Here is an 18,954-nt window from a genome sequence, read left to right on the forward strand (position 1 = left end):
ATGTTCTAGAAATTACCAGGGCCAGGGGGGAACGAAATCCCTGTTAATAGTTCATGGATTAATTCTCTCTTTATTTGAAATCATTTGCAAGGAAGTTGCCCTGTTTTCAGGTGGGCGTTAGTCATCTTGAGCACAGTGGATGGCATTAGGGGAGGCAGGCTGAGCCGCTGATCTGACGAGATTCGAGGAGGGAAAAAGAGGATGCACAATGATGCTGACCCAGATGGGATACTGAGGTTTAGCAAATTCATTTCAGTGCATGGGTGTTTATTTTGATTTGTGAATTTAAACAACACACTGACTGGATTTTCTGGCAGTCGAAATGCTTTGTAACCAAATGTAACCAGCCTCCTGCGTCCTCGCCAAGCTTTGTATTTCAAGTTTCTACATGGAGTCCAAGCTCTTTAATTTGGAAAGGGAACTACCTACACAGTAGCAATGGAAGAAGTTTTCAGCACCAAAATCACCCCAAATTGTAATTGTGATCCTGGCCCCACCCAGCTGTCTGTCATAAAGTTCTGGCCAGGAAAGGCTAAGGCCAATTTATTCATTTATTTATTCAACACGCATTTATTGAGTACCTATTGGGCATCAGGCGCTGTTCCAGGCATTGGGGATTCAGCGAGTAGCCCTAGGCTTCACAGCGTTTACACTGTCTCAGAGAAAAGAGGCGATAAACAATGCCACGGAGGAAAACAAAGCCAGAAGCATAGATAAGGCCATAGATGTATGGGGTTCTGGAGGGGACAGTGATGTAAATCTTGAAAATGTTATTCTGATGCTTTTACTATGGAAACTTTACTCACCCCACGAAGCCAAGGAGAACCTCTAAATCCTTCCTGGAGAATGCGGTGAAGTGGGACATTTATTCCCTGTAGGGACCCAGGGACTCAGGAGCCCCAGAGAAATTTATGAGCTTAGTCACTTTCTTCTTGATTCTCCTGCATTTTACAGGAAAACTGTTGAACTGCAAAGCATCTCTTTATTAGAGATATGCCATATTAGACTGGAGAACTCAACATGGTAGAGATGTCAATTCTCCCCAGGGGAGCCCAGAAACAGACCCACACATACACTGATACATTAAAAAAAAAAAAAAAAAAAAAAAAAGGCTCCTGAGGTTCTGATAATGTGTGGCTTCTTAATCTGGGTCCTGGTTACATGAGAGTTCTGAGTTTGTGAATATTTAATAAGCTGTCCATTTATTAGATGTACCTTTTTATGTTTGTATATTATATTTCAATTAAAAATTTGTTTTCAAGCCCTTTTAAAAATGGACTTCTACTGTTTTAGAGAAAGGTCTGAGAAATGAACACTAAGCAAAGACATGAAGGATTTGCTAGGGAGAAGCCATGAAGCTACATGAAGGAAGAGTGTTTCGGCCAGAGGAATAGCATGTGCGAAACGTGCAGACTAGCTGAAGCAGGTGTGGCTGACAGTAAGGAGCAGGAGAGCATTTACAAGATGAGGCCAGTGAGGATTGCTTAGGACCTAGAGACCTTGGTAAGAATTTTATCTTGGTGAGATGAGATGCCTTGGTAAGATTCATGCAGAAGGGTGACAAGATCTGGTTCACACCTGCGAAGGATTGTCCTGGATGCTTTACTGAAGATAAACTGGAGTGGGGGAGGGATAAAAACAGAGCAGGAAGGATGTTAGGAGACTGGTATAATGCTGGAGGAGACCGAGGATGGTGGTGTGGATCTGACAGGAAGAGTGGCAGTGGTGAGAAGCGCTCAGATCCTGGGCATATTTGGAAAGTCAAACAGAGAGGATTTCCTGCTGGATTCGATGTGGTACATGAGAAAAAGAAAGAAGCTAGGGATGACTCCAAATATTTCAGTTTGAGCAATGGGAAGTAATGGCATCACCCATAGTATAATGGGAGGAGACAAGGTTTCCAGACAAGGAACTGGAATTCAATTCCGGATATGTTAGGTCTCAGATGAGATAAAGCATTCAAATAGAGATGCTGAGTATCAGTTACACAGATGAAATTGGGTCCAGGGAGATGTTCTGGATGGAGAAATATATTTAGGAATCCTTGGGGCATCTGGGTGGCTCAGTCAGTTAAGCATCTGACTCTTGATTTGGGCTCCAATCATGATCTCACAGTTTGTGGGTTCGAGCCCTGCATGGTGCTCTATGGTGACAGCACCGAGCATGCTTGGAATTGTCTCTCTCCCTCTCTCTTTGCCTTTTCTCTCTTTCTCAAGAATAAATAAACGTTTTAAAAAATCGGAATCCTCTATATATCTAGGATTTATGAGAATAAACATGTGAGTATATTTGTATTGGGAGCTGCTCTCTCCACTGGTGAGGGTATCTGCAGAAGTCCACTGTCATGACACCATTTGTGCTTAGGATGACACCCAAGGGTATGAAATAGGCAACAGTTTGGCTCTCACTATCTAACTTGCACTACGTGGATTTACTTTGCCAGACAAACCCTCTACTCTGACACCATTAGCTTCCCCTCCTAGAAACAGAAAGCCACCTTGACCTCAGCCTTATCCGTTGCAGCCCTGGCCCCCTTTAAGAGATCCTGTCACCCACCTCACTCCTGTCCACACAGGGTTGAGCCCTGTTTCTAGTATGTCTCCCTCACCTGGGTGAACACCTCAGATCTGCAGAGCCCATACCTACCAGCCAATAAGAACTGTTTGTTTTCTCCCAGAAGCATCTACTGAAGCCAATTAGCTTTACCCCCTGAATACAGCAGTGAGTGATGTCACTTCCTTCTGGAAAGCCTGGGGCATTTCCCCAGCCTGACTCATCCCAGCCTAGGTTCACATGTCTTGATGCAGTGAATTCTGCCCTTATAGAGCTGGCCAGAGAGAAAGGCCATCAAGACCCAGAGAATGGGGCTTGCAAATGTGTGCCCATACATCCCAGTCATAACAGAAGCTTCCTGAAGCTTATGAGTGCCTCCTACCCATGAAGATGACAGTGAGATTAGCACCCTGTCTGGAATACAGTAGGTATTCAGGAAATCTCTACCAAAGCAACCGTTTCCATAAACTATAGAAAGCTATGATGCTGGCACTAGCGAAGGTCCCCCTTACCATTTACCGTATTTCCTCTTGGTGTACCCAAGGACCTGGAGACAGTTTGTTTGGTCTGACACATGAATTTGTCAATTCTAGGCTTTCTGCCCTCATACAGGTTGCTGAACTTCTCATAACCCACAGCGTCTGCCACTGGAAAGTGGGGATGATAACAGCGCCAGTTTTGGGTTTGGTCACTGTGAGAAGTAAATGTCTGATGTACATAAAACAATTAGCCCAGGGCTGGGCACACAGTTAGAACTCACTATAGTTCAGCCATTATTAGAGTCTTGATTTATATTTCTAGCTTCTGAACCATAATGCATTCACACATGCATATAAGAAACACATCTACACATAAACACAACCCAAAATAAAGGTATTAAAATGATTCATTTGGCTACAAGTAGCACCAGGACTATGTATTTATCTTAATATGGTAATATCAATAATGAACAAACGTTTTTCATGTCCAGCAAAGTCCACTGCAGCCAGGATATGCTCTGAAGAACATGGACCTGATTTTCCTATGGCTTCCTCACTCAGAAATAGAAAATGTGACAGAGGAGACTGTTGTGATCAATATTAAGTAACATTTCACCCACAAATTTCAAAGCTTGTAAAACAGGGAGAAAAAATACAAGAAGGACATCACATACTTTTCCCGGTTTCCTAATTGATTCATTCAACCAAGAAATAATTACGGAGTGCATGCCATGTTCCAGGCTGTGTCCGTGTGTGCGTGTGCACGCATAAATGGTAGCTTAGCAGAGTTAAAATAGTTGGCAATCCCGAGAATGATTTAAATGTGCTAAATCTGAAGACTCCGTGTAGAGTGAAAAGACATGTTAAGAGTTAATCACTCTCTAAATTATATACAACACCCACACACACAACTTATCATGTCCAAGGACAGCTAATCCTAGTAAGAATAATAGCACAATTCACAGAGATGGCAGGTCAAGCCCCAACTTGAAACCACATCTGCTGAAGAGAAACTTAAGTATTACATGCTAGAACTCTAAAACCAAAAGAAAAAGAAAAAAAAAAAATCAATGGATCTTAAAATACATCCAAGGGAGGAAGCCAAGTAGAGGGTAAGTGTGGTCCATTATGAGGCAATGGCAGACAGGCTAAATAAGTTCATTGTCTTTGTCTTTACGGAAGACCTTAGGAAGATTCTCATTTGAACCTGACAGGTGGATGGGATCACCTGGTTAACATGTAGATGTAGACAAGTCAAAGGAACCAGACGATCACCTTCACTACTTAAAGGAACCCAGGGCAAAATCTGGGTGCTGCTGGGGAAAATGCTTAGCCTCTCATTAACAGGCTGCTGGGTCAGAGGACCCTTGACTGGCCAACCCATGCCTCTTTTGTGAAGGTATTGGCTATAAGGTTAGCATGAATTTGTTAAATAAATCCCAGCAGACAAGCAACTGCGGAGGGCATGCCTTGAGGGTTAAGCGGAGCAAATTAAATACAAATAACCAGGAGAAAGTCTTTAACAGTAGTTAGCACACTTGAATTCATTACCCCCAAGGATGTGGGCTAAAAATATAGATTCCCCAAAAGTTTAGATCAATTATGAGATGACATCTCCAAAATGGAAGCTAGGCTTTCAGGAGCAATGAGGCCCCAGGGTAAGAAACTTTGCAAGTGACATTGTTCAGGGGATAAACAGGTGTTCCTCATATTTTCCTGGTACCTCTGGGCTGGGTCTATTTTGTAACCCCTGCATACCAGTACCCCATCTCTCTTTTGTTGAGCTTTGTTGTCCTTACTTCCAGCCTTGGCTTTTGGTCTCATGGACACGAAAAGCCCAGTGGGAAGCCACCGTGATTCTACCTTTGATATACCATAATTTCAGTCTTGTTCCTCTTTCTTCTCTGCTCAACAGGGGCAGAGTACAATGCATTCTGCAGAACCAAGAAATAGACGCTGTACCTGCCCAGGGCAAGGGACAGACTGAGCTCACACTCCACGTTTGGCTTCCAGAAACGCTAAGTGTTCTCAAGGGATCAAATGTGCCAAAGCCTCATCCCACCTCCCTCCATCCTCAAGGCCTGCCTGTCTCTGTGGAAGTGCTAATGAATTGTCTGCTGTAGGACATGGGGGACACTGGGGAAGGAAGCACATTTCTGTAAACACTCATCCAGTTATAGATTCTCTTTTCCATCTTCCCACCTGCCAAATAAAAAGGAGTGAAGGCTTTGTGACCTATGGAATGAGGGATAATACATAAACATGCCGAGGAGAACATCATCATGGTGTTTATTATGACCTAAAAGAGACAAGGATCAGGGGTTTGGAGGGTAAGTACACGATGATGACAGAACGGGAGCACATGCTTAACACTGTCCTTATTTTAAATTAAAAAAACCTATATGAAGGTAAACCTTGTTATTTCCAGGTCATGTGCCTTAGCAAATTCCAACACAAAGACCACCTGAATGTCAAGAGGCCATGTTCAGAGAGCTACCTCCAAACACAGAGGAGTTGGCCCCGGGCAGAAATAACACGGTAACATAACCCTAGGAGGGAAATGTGTTTTCAGTTACACCGGGGCCTGGCTGGGCCTCTCCCACAGGCTCTTCCTAAATAGGAACTTGGCAGTGGGATTAGCTGGGCTGGAGGGGACGTCCTTGGCTCCAGAGGTGAGGCCCTTCAGGGTCTTGAGGAAAGTTGGACAGAAGTTCTTTCTCCCTGCTGGTAATAACACTGAAGAATCAGCGTCACATCCATTTTATTAATTTTCTTGACAGGCAGCTCTAGTTTCCATGCAGGCACCACAAAATCAAAACATACGCATGTCAAGCGCCCCATGTGTGGTAGGGCCCTGCCAAGACCACGTTACGTCAACGTAAGGAAGCAGAGCCCAGGTCTCAGACCTTGTGCCTGGGCCTGTGGGTAATTCCCTGCTGGAGGAAACCACCAGAACTTGGTCAAATGAGCCAGGAGAGCTCTCTTGGTGACAGTCCTTTATCCTGGGGTCTGGGCTCCTTGTGTTGAATGTAAGAGCCGTGGGAGACGCAAGGCTACGTCTGGCTTTGGGGCATGCCTCTAAGTCCAGCCACACAGAACTCCCCTGCCAACTCCATTTTGCCTGCATTCAGTTTCATCCAGGCAGGGGAACAGCAGCCTGGATTCAAGAAGCCATTAAAAAAAAAAAAAAAAAAAAAAGCCATGTCCTTATTTGTGAGCTGGGTCTGAGCCTGGAGATCTGTGGAGTTGATGAGGTCTTTGGGACCATAGTGAGTTGCAGGAATTTTTTGATCAAGGCATCCTTTGCTAAAGTGATTGAAGGGACTCCAAAACAATTTGTTCTTTTATATAAAGTATTATTATCTATAAATTGGCTAAATAATGTAAATTAGGTGGGTACAGAGGGTAAGGACCTAGAAAAAAAGCCTTGCTCTAATCACACAGCTATGGATGCCCAGGGTGAACACGCACATGGAGTTGGTCCATCACCTCCAGCCCCACCCTTCCCACTCATCCCTCTCACTGAGTGCAAGGCTATTTCCTCACCTCCCCCAAATGACTAACACTGGTACCAGACATAGCAGTAATGGCGGCAAAGGGCCGGAGGTCTTACACCTTTGACTGCAGAGCTTCGAGCCCCGCTTTGTTGGACCTCCTGGTAACTCATTAATTTCCCACTCCAATCACTACAAATTCAGGAAGGGGAATGAATGTAAGCCCAGATGCTGAGCTAATAGCCACCAATGCCAAGTCAGAAAGGCCCAAACGAGGCAGGTTTTACTGCACTGGTCTGCCTCTTTGATGGTCTAGGCCAGGAACAGACCAAGGATAAGGACTGGTGTTACCATTATCCCACAGTCTCCAAACTCTCTTAGTAGGGGCCTGGACTCTCAACACAGTGTCCTGGAAACTGTCCTGGCCTGGCCTGTGAGGACAGGGTTGGGTCTTTCACTGCCTGGGTTGGTCCAACAGGCAGGGTCCACTTTGGAGGCTCTGGGTGGCTGCCCAGTAAGCTCTATGGGGTGAGCCGGCCGACGAGGAGCATACCCAGACCGCCCGTGTCACAGGGTACAGGGCGCCGCTGCTGAGGGTTCGGTTCATAGATTCACTCTCCATTCAAATAACCATGGCATGTCAGCCCTGCTGGCCTCCTTGATTGTGCAGAAATAAATAAATGAATTATGTTGTTGGGGTTTGGGCTTCAGCACAAACACATGGTCTGCATTTATCCGCACAGTGAGAGGTCCACCAGCCACTTGATGTAAAAGAGCAAAATGATAATTCTTTTCTTTAGGCGCTCTGGTGCCATATGGAATGTATATAAATCATATTTTTGTTTTAACAGCGGAGGCTTTGTTGATAGATAAACATGTGGTTTATCTAAAAAAAAGAGAGGATTGTGCTTTGAACAATCATTTAATGGCCGTGGATGTGCCAAATAAAAATAAAAACATAATTTTGAAAGAAGTTGGCCTTGTGCCCAAATCTGTAACAAGGAATTTCTCTTTAACCAAAGTGGTTAAAGCCCGTCGATCTGTTTTGAGTTTAAGCTGTGCTCTCTACTCAACCCCACGACAAACTGAATCCGGGGCTAATGTGCTCTAATAGGACAAGACGTTACCTTTATGAATGACCTCATGGAGAAGAGGTTGGCGAGCATGGTGGAGAGGCCTTGAGCCAGGCAGCTCTGGGCTATGAACCCCAGCTTCAGCTCTGCGAGGCAGATTGCATCATCCCCCTCTTTCCAGTTCCAGCTTGGGATGTTTAGCAGATGCGCCTGTGGAAGCAAAAGCAAGGTATGAGACCTTTCATTCCTAAATGCTCAATTGTTGAAAAGCTCCTCTGGGAAATGCAGCATTGCCCAGCTGCTTAGAAGGCATTCAGACTCATCCTTTCTTTCCCTCTCCTGAGTCTGGTGTTTGGTGTTTTATTTGACTCTCCCATTCAGCAGACTTCAGTCTTCAGTCTTCCCTTTGGATCATTGCTTCTGCACCTCCCAAACCTAGGTCCCCCGCCTCTGGTTTGTCATGTAGCCAAACAAAGTCCAGAGGGAATTTCCTCTTGTGACAGACACATCAGCCTATGCTACTAGGATGTCTGGTTAAATTGTTCATAAATTGGCTCCTCAAACAGACTCAGACTATCAGATGTCTGTGTGTTTTAGATTCCTTTTTTATCTGCAATCCCAATACTCCAGATCAATGGCTCCCAAGGCTGAGTGGGCATCAGAATCACCTGGAGGGTTGATACACATATTGCTGGCCCCTATCCCAGAGTTTCTGAGCCAGTAGGGTACAGGGTGAGGCTGGAGAATTGGCATTTCTAATAAGTTCGAGGTGCCTCTGAGCTGCTGATCGGGGACCACACTTTGAGAAGCACTGACCTAAATTATCAGGCAACTCACAGTGTAGACCTGGTACAATCTCTGGCAGACGGACTGATCCTATTCAACAGTTAGGTCACACCCTGAGATAAGATGTATGTATACATGTATGTATACACCCAGATGTATGCTCATCCAACTAGTTTTAAGTGGCATGAAGTAGAGAGCCAGAGATGATATGTTGGATGAAAGAATCAAAATTCAAAAAGTTCTCCAGGGTTAGAAAAATGGGCAGAAAACCAACCAGAAAAGATTTTAAAGGCCTTAATGTCAAGTACAGCATTTAGGGTAAAAAAAAAAAAAAATCAACTGTATAAATTCAAAATGAGAAGACCTAACTTGGCAGCAGAGCTGAGGGGAAAGAAGGAAAAAACTTAAGTGTGTGGGCAACTCAAACCCGAAAAAGAGGCCAACCGTGTGACAGATTACAGAAAAGGCCAATGCTTGCTTGTTAGAAATGGTCTCCAGATCAAGGGAAATGAATGTTTCCTTCTGTTGTGAACTGGTCAGGCTACTCCAGAATACTTGATCCAGTTGTAACAGTCAGATTTAAAGAGGGAAACTGATAAACTGAATAACTTCCAGAGAAAAATGACAAGCACAAGGAGAGGTGGGGGTTCTGGAAAACATTTTTGGAGAAACAGTTAAGACAGCCATCCGTGTTTGGCTGGAAGAAGGGCCACGCCTTCAGGGAGACAAGATGGTTGCCTCCAAATACCACAGGTGCTGCCATGCCAAAGAGAGATTAGGCTTGTCTTGCTTCGTTCCAGGGGCCAGAATTAGGACTGACTGATGTATATATTATAAGAAAGAAGATTTTTGACTTGTTTTAGAAAGGAACTTTCTACGGATCTAATGTGTCTAACAAATGGAGAAAGCTACCTCCAAAAATGCAAGGTCTTTGTCCCAAAAACTCAGTAAGTGTTTTTCCAAGTCACAATGGAAAGACCTCTTGTTTTTCATGGGAGGCTGAAGCAGAGAGCCCTGCTAGGTTCCTGCTGATGCCAAGACTTCGTGGCCCAGAAATTACTATTTCTCTCCATGGAGCAGCAAACACAAGGAACCCCCTGGAGGTTTCCCTTCACTGTCAGGACAACACACTACAGTTGTACCTACTAGAAGAGATGAAAGACGCCATTGTGGACACAAACAGCAAGTCCAACGGCTCTTTGCTCTGCTTTCAGAAATACGACTCTTGTGAAATTCCTTCCTGCAAAGTCCTGTGACAGTCTCACAGTCTTAATCCAGCAGTGACTCCTGGGAGAGAAGACTATCCTCCCTAATGAGAGCATGGTTAAAAATGTCTGGTGTGTGGGCCATCGCGGATGGGAATTTCTGTCAAGCTGAGTGTCAGAGACATTCTCCCATAGGCTTGATTCCAGCGAGTAGCCTTGCCCTTTACCCTGTTTTCCTCCCTACTCTTCACTGGCTTATGAAGGCCACAGAGAATACTGACACCACAGAGAATACCTCAGTCTCAGTGGAGAAATCCTCATTTGCATTCACATCATCTGAGGACAAATGAGATCTATGTAATGAACAAGTAAATCGTCAAGTGTGAAAGGAGATTCGAAGGACACATACCCTTCATGGTACCTTCAAACAAACAAACAAACAAACAAACAAACAAAACCTTTTCCACAGAGTCTCTCATATCCCCATGTGCCTGGTTTCTGCAGGTATGGAAGTCCAGGTTTTTGGGCCTTGGGTCCCCCATGTCCCCATCTGGTTTGAGTTCCTTAGATAGATTTTACACGTTATTACACAGGAAAGTCAAGTTTGTTTCATTTCTCAGGCTTCCATATGGCCTCCTTTTATTGGCCATCATAACTTCCCCAATTGTGGAGCATGAAGCAGGGAGGGATATACCAAAGGCTGGGAGGGACATGTGTATGCATGAAACGAAGAGAGGAAATTTCCCCAGAGTTCCCCTGGCAACTCTGTCCTTCATATGAGGGACAGTCAGGTCTAGTGGAAAATGCCAGCATTATTGCACAGAAGTCTAGAGGCAAATCCTCTGTGACCTGGAGAATGAGGCCTGATAGAGCTGGCCTAGCAGGACCAGGGTCTCCCTCTCATCAGCCACTGAACCATTCCTCATCTCAAGAAGAAGGAACGTGAAAATGTGAGGACATATAATAACAGGAAACCAGGAGAGATTAATTCCAGTCCTAGTTCCAGCTCTCCCTGCACACACAACTTTGGGGAAGCCACCATAAGGAACAAAGAAGGTCATTTCAGAGAAAACACTTTAACACTACTACCTAAGTGTGTAAGGGTTGTTAGTGAGGAAGCGCAAATAACTTGCATCTCCTTTGGGCCACTGGGACTTGGCTTCCAGGTCCCAGGCAAAAACCTCTTTTTCTAGAAGCTGTTTGAAAAATAAAAAAAATCCATTAACAGCTAAGTCATCAGAAGTGACACTTTTCTAAGATATCACAAACTGTTCTTTCCTTGAAAAGCATCAAGACATTTACACTCAAATCAAAAATGTCCTGTACCATCTTTCTGTGTTCAGAGATGGCTAGGCCGAGTGTTTCTCTCCATGAATTCAGATCCACTTTAGGGAACATCAGTCTTTCATTAAGGCCTCCTGCGAGGAACCACAGTTTGGTTCAGTGGGGTGTGGCTCTATTTAAAGAGAAGGTGGCAGTTGGCAGTTCTGATGTTAGCTCACTGCCTGCCAAGTGACCATGAGTTGTATCTACCAGAGCTTCTCTGTCTGAGACATAGTTTAGACTCCCCATCTGAGGTCACACTGGGATGCTAACATGCACAGATGGTCAAATGAGAACTAAACGCGATAATGGATGTCAAGCTTTTTTAAAACCATAAAATAGGACATGAGTGTCTGAGATTACTATGATGACAAACTCAGGACCAGTTTTACATGCAGAAAGAAAGTACGCAGCTTCCCTACACCCCTGGAATTCCAGCATCATTAGGGTGCAGGGAATTAAAATTCTTTATATTTTAAGTCCAGTATCCAGTTACGGAATTAATTATCACTTGAAATACATTCAATGTTAACTTAAGTTTACATACACATACCAGGTTCTTTCAAGAAAGAGAGTTTTAATGGGTGGACATCTTTGGGCATTTAGGCATGGGTGAAGAGAAAGTACAGAGAGAGGAAGAAAAATACTATTATAAGGTAATGGGAAGAAAAACATATTAAACGTTAGGGGGAAGCATCTCATGGAACAGCACAATTATAAAGCAGGATGACAAATGCCCACTTGCAATTCCATGAGGAACGGCATGACAGTCACCGGTGGACATGCTGCTCTCTCTAGAAGAGAGAAATGAAATGAGAGAGAAAAATGCCCTGTATCAAGGTCACTCTGTTCCTTGTACCCTTACTAATCCTACAGGGGCAAAGTCTCATATGTGATTTTGCCTTACTTTGAAACCCAAATAGATTGGGGTGGTTCTAAATAAAATGTGTGGGGTATTTATTTATTTATTTGTTTGTTTATTTATTTGGAATGGGGAGAGGGGCGAAGGGAGGGGGAGAGAGAGAATCTGATGCGTGGAGCCTGATGCCAGGCTCAATCCCACGACCCTGAGCCAAAATCAAGAGTCAGACGCTTAATCGACTGAGACACCCAGGTGCCCCCAAAATGTGTTTTAAGCAAATAATCATGGATCAGTTGATGCCATTCATCCTTATTTCTGAATAATTACAATGAAGCAGTTTGTAAAAGTCATTCGGCTTGCTATGGTCACATGAGTACTGCCCAGGTACCATCTGGATCCTAGGTCCGTTGAGCTACTTTGAGCTTGACATGAATCGCATCGCTGAAATCCTCCTTACTTTCTTGAAGATGCTGAATCAGCACTCATTGGAAGGAGAGGAAAAAGGAACCGACATCCCTTTCTAAACATATAACATTAATTTTCCTATTTGATCTAAATTCAGCCAAAAATCTAAACAACAGCTTAGAACACTCTCACGCTAAATGAAATTTCATATCATAAATGAAAGAAGAGTTTATTGCCTTAGGAGCTGTCACCAGCCACAGCCTGGCTAATAAAATTTACTTCTACCTACAGGCGCTGCTGTCAATAAAAACTTCTCTGGCCTAATCCTTGTGAGTTACCAATATCTTACTTTATCTCTTCAATGTCCTTGGGTTTTCCCGAGACAAACAGGACAATGTGACCTTGGGTGCTCACCACCAAGCCCCACTGGCTGGAACGCAACACGTTCTACAATGGAACCACCTGCCGAGGGTTGGGCAGTGGGCAGCAGACCCAAGTGGTAGGCCAGTCACCGACAGCAGGCTCCACTCAGCAATGGCCTCTGATGAGCCTCCACACAGCAAAATGGGACAGCACTTGCCAGCAATTAAGAAATAATGGCATGGCACTGGTGCATTTGGCAGAATAGGGTCTTCTCTGGGTCACCTGACTGCCTATTTCGTAGGGAATATGGCCTATAAGATGGGACACGCACTCACTCATAACCCAGCAGGGAGTTATTCTGTTCAGACAGGACACCTGGTTCCAGGTACTGAGCCTCCAGTTTCTGAGCCTCATTATGGGCATAACCGGTTCCATATCGAACAGAGAAAGGTGCCACCTTCCCTCCCCCAAAGCTGTTTTCCTGGGAATTTAATGACAAGCTGGGTGAAGGATCAGTGCCTTTGAAAGAGAGACTGGGAAGAAATCACAAGGGAAACAACATAGACTCCGTTTGTTTTCTTTCCAGTCCCCCTGTAAACTAAAACACTAGGAAAATTCCTTCATGTTTAATCTCTGGAGAGCAGCTATGTTCCCGAATTCAACAATGCCAGTTCTCATCTTGAGGGTGAGAATGCCAGATTCCAAAGTCTCCACCCAGCATGCGATCTGTTCTTCCAGGTCACACGGTGCCAGGTAGAAAAGTCCTATCACTTGCCTGGAACACTCCCTACACCTTGACTGTGAAGCCCCTGAGGGTACAACATAGGATTCCCCATGGGGGGTTAGGGAGGTCAAGGTAGCGTGTTGACCACCTGGTAGGTAGTCAGTAAATACCGAATGAAGAAATGCGTGCAGCACACGAAAGTGGGAGTTGTTGAAATGGGATCTAAGATCGCATCAATGTTCTGAACCTGGGGGCCTAATAGATGCTTCCTATTGGAAACATGAAGGAACACATGCTTCCTTTCAGTGACCAACTGTGAACAAGGTGTTTGCCCTGCAAAAAAGTCCCAGGGAGGTTTTTACCCACCACCCCCTTTTCCAGGGCTTTGGATTGTAGCAGCATATGTGTGCATATGTGTGCACGTGTGTGCATACGTGTGTGTGTGTGTGTGTGTGTGTGTGCGCGTGTGTGTAGCTGGACACACATGTGCATATTTGAGCCTGGGCTAGGCTCTCGCTGACCTACCTTGTTGTGATACTGCAGCATCTGAGTGATGATTCTTATCTTCGGATGGTAGTTCTTTATGGAGATTACTCTGAAAAAGAAAGAACCAGAGTTGAGGCAGGATCTGCCTAACCCTTGGAGTCTGATGGGAACATTGATTTGATTACACCCAAATGGAGTGAATGTGGGGCCAGCAGCCAGGCCCATCCAGAGAGCTTGAGGCACAGGGCCAAGTTAAACTGTGTGTCCATTGCTGTACCCCATGGTGGTGTGAAAAAGAAATCACAAAACGGCCACAGACTGTGTTCTGGGCATAGAAGAAGAGAGCAGTCCTGTGGTGCCTTGGTGTTGGCATGTGAGTATGTGTGCACTGGAATGGGGGCTCTGGAGCAGGGGTCATGGGCTAGGCGTCTAAATAAAGGAAGCTCAACTCATGGAGCCAACTCATGGGGCTGACGGCTTACAGTCTCACATACCCTAGGGACGAGCCTAGAAACCATTTGCTCTGAGTCCAATTCTCTAAGTTAACTTGAGACAACGATGACAAATCAAACAAGCAGTCTGACAAATGATGCTAATTGTCACACACACATGGCCACTCACAAAAATGATTTCTGAGCCGGGCTCTTAAGACTGGATCAATGACTCAGCTTTCGACAGATACTGGTGTCTAAATGACAACTTTAATGCTGGTTGGCGATAAGTACCGAGGCCTTGCAGGGGTCACAGTCTGATAGAAAATCGCCTGGCTCAAACCGCCTTCAGTCCATGCTCTCTATGGACCACTGCCCATCCCCTCCCCCAACCCTCGCTTCTGCTCCCTGACACAGTCACTGGGCTACAGGTGGAAGAAGAGAAACACCTGGATTCCAGTCCCAGTCTTGTACGAAGGAACTAGGTGACCTTCAGGAAATCCCTGGGCTCTTTGTGACTGTTTCCTCATCTGGACATTGGGGGCAACAGTACCTGCTTTATTTATTTCACAGGTTCTGGTATGAGCAGCAAATGAAAGACCAGATGTGGAAATGCTTTGAAATCATTAAAAGCTCTCTCCACGTGTAAGTTATGGTTTTTGTCATTACCGACTCTGTCAGAGGTGACATTATACATTTCCTTCGTGACAAGGAAGGAATGGAATTCCACAGAAAGGCCCACCTCCCAAGCCTACTCAGAAATGCAAGTGCGTTTATTGTGACCACCCTCACAAACTTCACACCAAGAAACTGCTCTGTGCTCCATGCCTTTTTTGTGCAAAAATGGAGAGAAGGCAGCCAGGGAGCCATTTCGGCTGAAAAGCTACAACTTGTGAATTTAGGAAATGGATCACTCGTAAGCTTCTGCCTGCACAAATTCATCCTGGGCTTTTGCACTTGAAGGAATTCATTTTATTTTTGAAGAAGTGTTGTGTTGGCTCATGCTTAATAACTCAAGGACTTTGAGCCTCAGTCAGCCCTCAGAATTCTGCTCATAGCATCAGCCAGTTTTTCTGCATTAGCTCATTTCAAATGGATCTTTGACATTTTAATTTCAAAAGGGGCAGACTGGTCTCATTAAACTAAGGAGAAAGGAGGATTATACAAATAAGGGAAAGACAGAGCCCATTTTTAACCCTGAGTTTCCTGTTCCCTTTTGCTGCCTGCGCCTTAGTTCTGATTCTGGTTAATGAATGGCATCATTAAACTTATGATGCTAACTTTGTTCGGTAAGTTTTATGTCTTGGCATCATGCCAATCACCCTGATAACTTACATGTCTTCATATTAGCCCTACTGCACTTAAGTAAAATACTGCGATTAAGAGAATTGCCCGTTTCAAAGCTATTATCCATTTCAATTATTCACTTTTGGGGGAAAAAAAAGCCCTAGCCCTAAACTTCTCTGGGGGGATCAAAACATTAAGCTTTATCTTCTTTTGTTTTTTATGTTTGCAAATCTGAAGATAATGAAGCCTAGTTCCTTAAAAGGGACATTTTTATCATTTCAAATGACACAAAAACGCGGGGAGGATGGAAATCCTAGTTCAAGGAAAGGCTCACTGAAGCACTCTCTGCTGAGCTGTTGTAGTCACTTTCCAGCTGTGACTAGCGGGTGGACCGAGGTGTGGACACATGTCCCCATTCCATCATCTCCCCGTAGGCTGGCAAGTCCCACGCTTACAAGAGTTCATGCATCAACTTCCTTAAAACAACTGCACTGAGCATATTGCCAAAGAGAAGCGGGAGGAAAGAGAACACTGTGCCAACTGTCGCTTGTCAGACACAAGGTCCAGATGCTGAGGGAAAGACACGCTCATCCCAAATGCACTGGAGGAGCTCCCCCAACTCAGTGATGGGAGAGCTCATGTCACTTGGGGGCCACTGATGAGAAACGAAGGAAGGGCAATGGGAGCCTGGTGAGGAAGCAGCTCCCTAAGCCCTCACCCCAGGTAAATTCGCAGGACATGGTGGCAAACCAGGATGTGGGGAGAGGGCGGTCTGTCTGGACCAAAGGACGGCTGCCCACAATTAGGCAAGTGTTCTTGGGAATGTAGTGGGAGTGAGATGTCTTCTCTTTGGTCTCTTCTCCGGAAGTGTCTCTTTATGATTCCCTCCCAGTTCTCTTTACTCTGCAATGTGCACGGGAGGGGAGAAGAATCCTAAGGGGCTTTAACTCTCTGGCGCCAAATATCTTAACTCGTCCATCATTTTGTTGTCACAGAACAGTGTGCTTCTGAAATGCAAAAAGAATAAGGAGTGGGGAGTCGGCAGGGAAGGGCCTTCTATGGGCCTCGCCCATTCACAGGGAGGGCACTGAGCCATGTTTTCCAGAGTGTGCCCACACCCACCCAAAGGTGTTCTGTAAGAAAGGGGGCATTGGAGTTAAATACGTTTGATATGTTCTCTGTAGAACATTCTCTTAGAAATTCATATTAGTGTTAAAAGCACTGAGAAGGCTCTCAGTAAAGACACGATTTCATTTTGGAAAACTGGTTGAAACAAAAGCTCATCAGTCGACAAACTCCTCTTTGTGGGGCTATTAATCAACATGCTACAGACAAGCTCGAAAAGCTCTAACATGGAGCTTCTCAAGCTTGGCACTAGACATTTTGGGCCAGATACTTCTCTGCTGTGGGTAACTGTCTTGTGCACTGTAGGATGTTGAACAGCATCCCTGGCCTCTACCCGCCCCCTTGATGTGAGCAGCATCCCCTAGTTATGACAACCAAGAACATCTCCAGATACTTCTAAATTTCCTCTGAGGGACAAAATCACCCACAGTTAAGACATCCCAGGTCCACTCTCCCTTAGGGAACATGGTACCCTACTTCAGGCCTGCACCCATCTAAATCTATCTTTCCTTTCCCAGTCCTGTCCGAAATACTTCAATCCCAAAACCAGTTGTGAGCCCCAGGGCTCCCATTCACCAAGGACAAGCTTGTCTTGTGTCATCGCCCTCCACAGCCACCAGTGGCTCAGCTCCCCCCACACCTATGCTTGTGGCAAGGTGTAGGGTGTCTTATGGGGGAAAGAAGGTCCCACAGAGATGGTGCGCTGCAGAGAACCCCAAAGTGCAGCCAATGGGCTGCAGAGTGCCAAGCCCAGAGCCTTCCCTGGCCTCCCCGGCGTTACCTCATGATGTTGGAGGCGTCTTCAGCATCAGGGTCAGCGCAGTACTTATTGGCAAGGATTAGGCACGCATCTGCTGACTCTATCTAAGACACCAAAAGGAAGATCACAGAACACAAACATATAAATAGCCATGCTTGGTTTGCAATCTTTCTCTGTTGACAGCTTTTGGGGAACCTGGTAGTTTCCAAGGAAAGAAAAAAAAATAATCCTGGGAGATTATCTTTTTTTTGTCAAAAGTATAGGCTGCAAATTCTTATTATGGTATAAACATTTCATCTTGTTGCCATTAGAGGGTACGACATGTACCTTGGTAATTATACTTTTCATTTTGCACAGTCACTTAGGTATAATCTTTCCAGATTTCTTCACATAACAATTAATTAAGGCTTTCAGTCCCCCTCCCTGCCTCCTTTCCCAACCAACGGATCTACACCATCATCCTAATTTTTCCAGTCGGGAAATGGCATTAGGCAGACTAAACCCCTCCTCTCAGGTTACCAAGTTAACCGAGTAGTCGGGGATTCAGAAATTGAGACTCCAAAGTCCTTCATCTGATCTTGTTCACATCTTAACTGTGGCATAGAAGGCAGTAAGAGCCCTAAATCAGATAACAGCTCGGTATCGTTTAGTACTGAATTAGCATTCAGATACTCAAAAGACAACACATCCATGTGTATGAAATGATGTGTTCCAGATGACCTCAAAACCTACCGACTTATCTAAACATGAGCCAAAAAAAGATTGATTCCTTTGAGGGAATGATGAGTTATGCTAATAATTGCTTGCATCTAAATTAGGTCCTTGAACAGTAACTATTTTCTCCAAGTTCTCATTAGATTTCACATTAAGTCATAACTTGGATCCTGTCTGGATAATATTAAGATTAACTGGACTCTATAAGCATAAGAATTCTCGTGCTGGCCCAGGTCTGCAATCCGTCCTCCCTGGTTTGTTGTACTTAACAGACCATCCCTGCATTTGGTGGGGGGCCACGGTTTCCTCCATGGTATGTCACAAATTGTCTCTAGTTTTCTTTAATAACCCAAAGAATTTACCCAAATCCTTCTGGCTTATTCATGTTTGCCAATTACATGATTTACTAAATTATGTTGGAACCACAGTGAGCATTTAGATGTCAGTGGATTCACAATATTAATCTATACCCACTGCCATGCAAATATCGAATGTGCTCACAAAACCAATACAAAATGAGCAAAGTACCAGATGTCACTTTGCTATAGCCCTTTCCTTTATAAACCTCAGGTCTGCTTTATAAGAAGATTCTAACTTAGCAGATTTGGGAATGAAAGATTAGCCTATCACTAAGTGATATCAGATATCTGCATGGTTAGTTTTTCACTTTTAGTCTTTAGTGGGGGCCAAAAAAAAGGAAGCTCAAAATGTTTTATGGCCTGTTCACATTTTATTTATACTTTACACTTCATGTTCCTCTCTAATGTAAATAATAGATTTCAGAGCTACATTGAGTCTAATTTCAGTATTTCACATGGGAATTACTTTATTATGATGTTGTGTATGAGTCTACTGAGTCCATACAACTAGTCTGCTTCCTTGAG

General features: G+C 44.5%; 1 protein-coding gene across 7 annotated transcripts in view; it reads right to left on the reverse strand.

The window, feature by feature from the left end:
• The window catches only part of KCNMA1 (potassium calcium-activated channel subfamily M alpha 1), a 726,630-nt gene that overhangs the window by 184,926 nt on the left and 522,750 nt on the right, over positions 1-18,954 (reverse strand). For all 7 annotated transcript variants that reach the window (XM_042961232.1, XM_042961231.1, XM_042961233.1 and 4 more), the window contains exons 12-14: positions 17,378-17,460; positions 13,793-13,862; positions 7,654-7,809 (exon numbers count right to left, since the gene is read on the reverse strand). In XM_042961232.1, the coding sequence (XP_042817166.1) occupies positions 7,654-7,809; positions 13,793-13,862; positions 17,378-17,460 (309 nt within the window). The remainder of the gene's footprint in view (positions 1-7,653; positions 7,810-13,792; positions 13,863-17,377; positions 17,461-18,954) is intronic.

Source organism: Panthera tigris, chromosome D2 (assembly GCF_018350195.1).
Source record: "Panthera tigris isolate Pti1 chromosome D2, P.tigris_Pti1_mat1.1, whole genome shotgun sequence".
Taxonomy (NCBI): domain Eukaryota; kingdom Metazoa; phylum Chordata; class Mammalia; order Carnivora; family Felidae; genus Panthera; species Panthera tigris.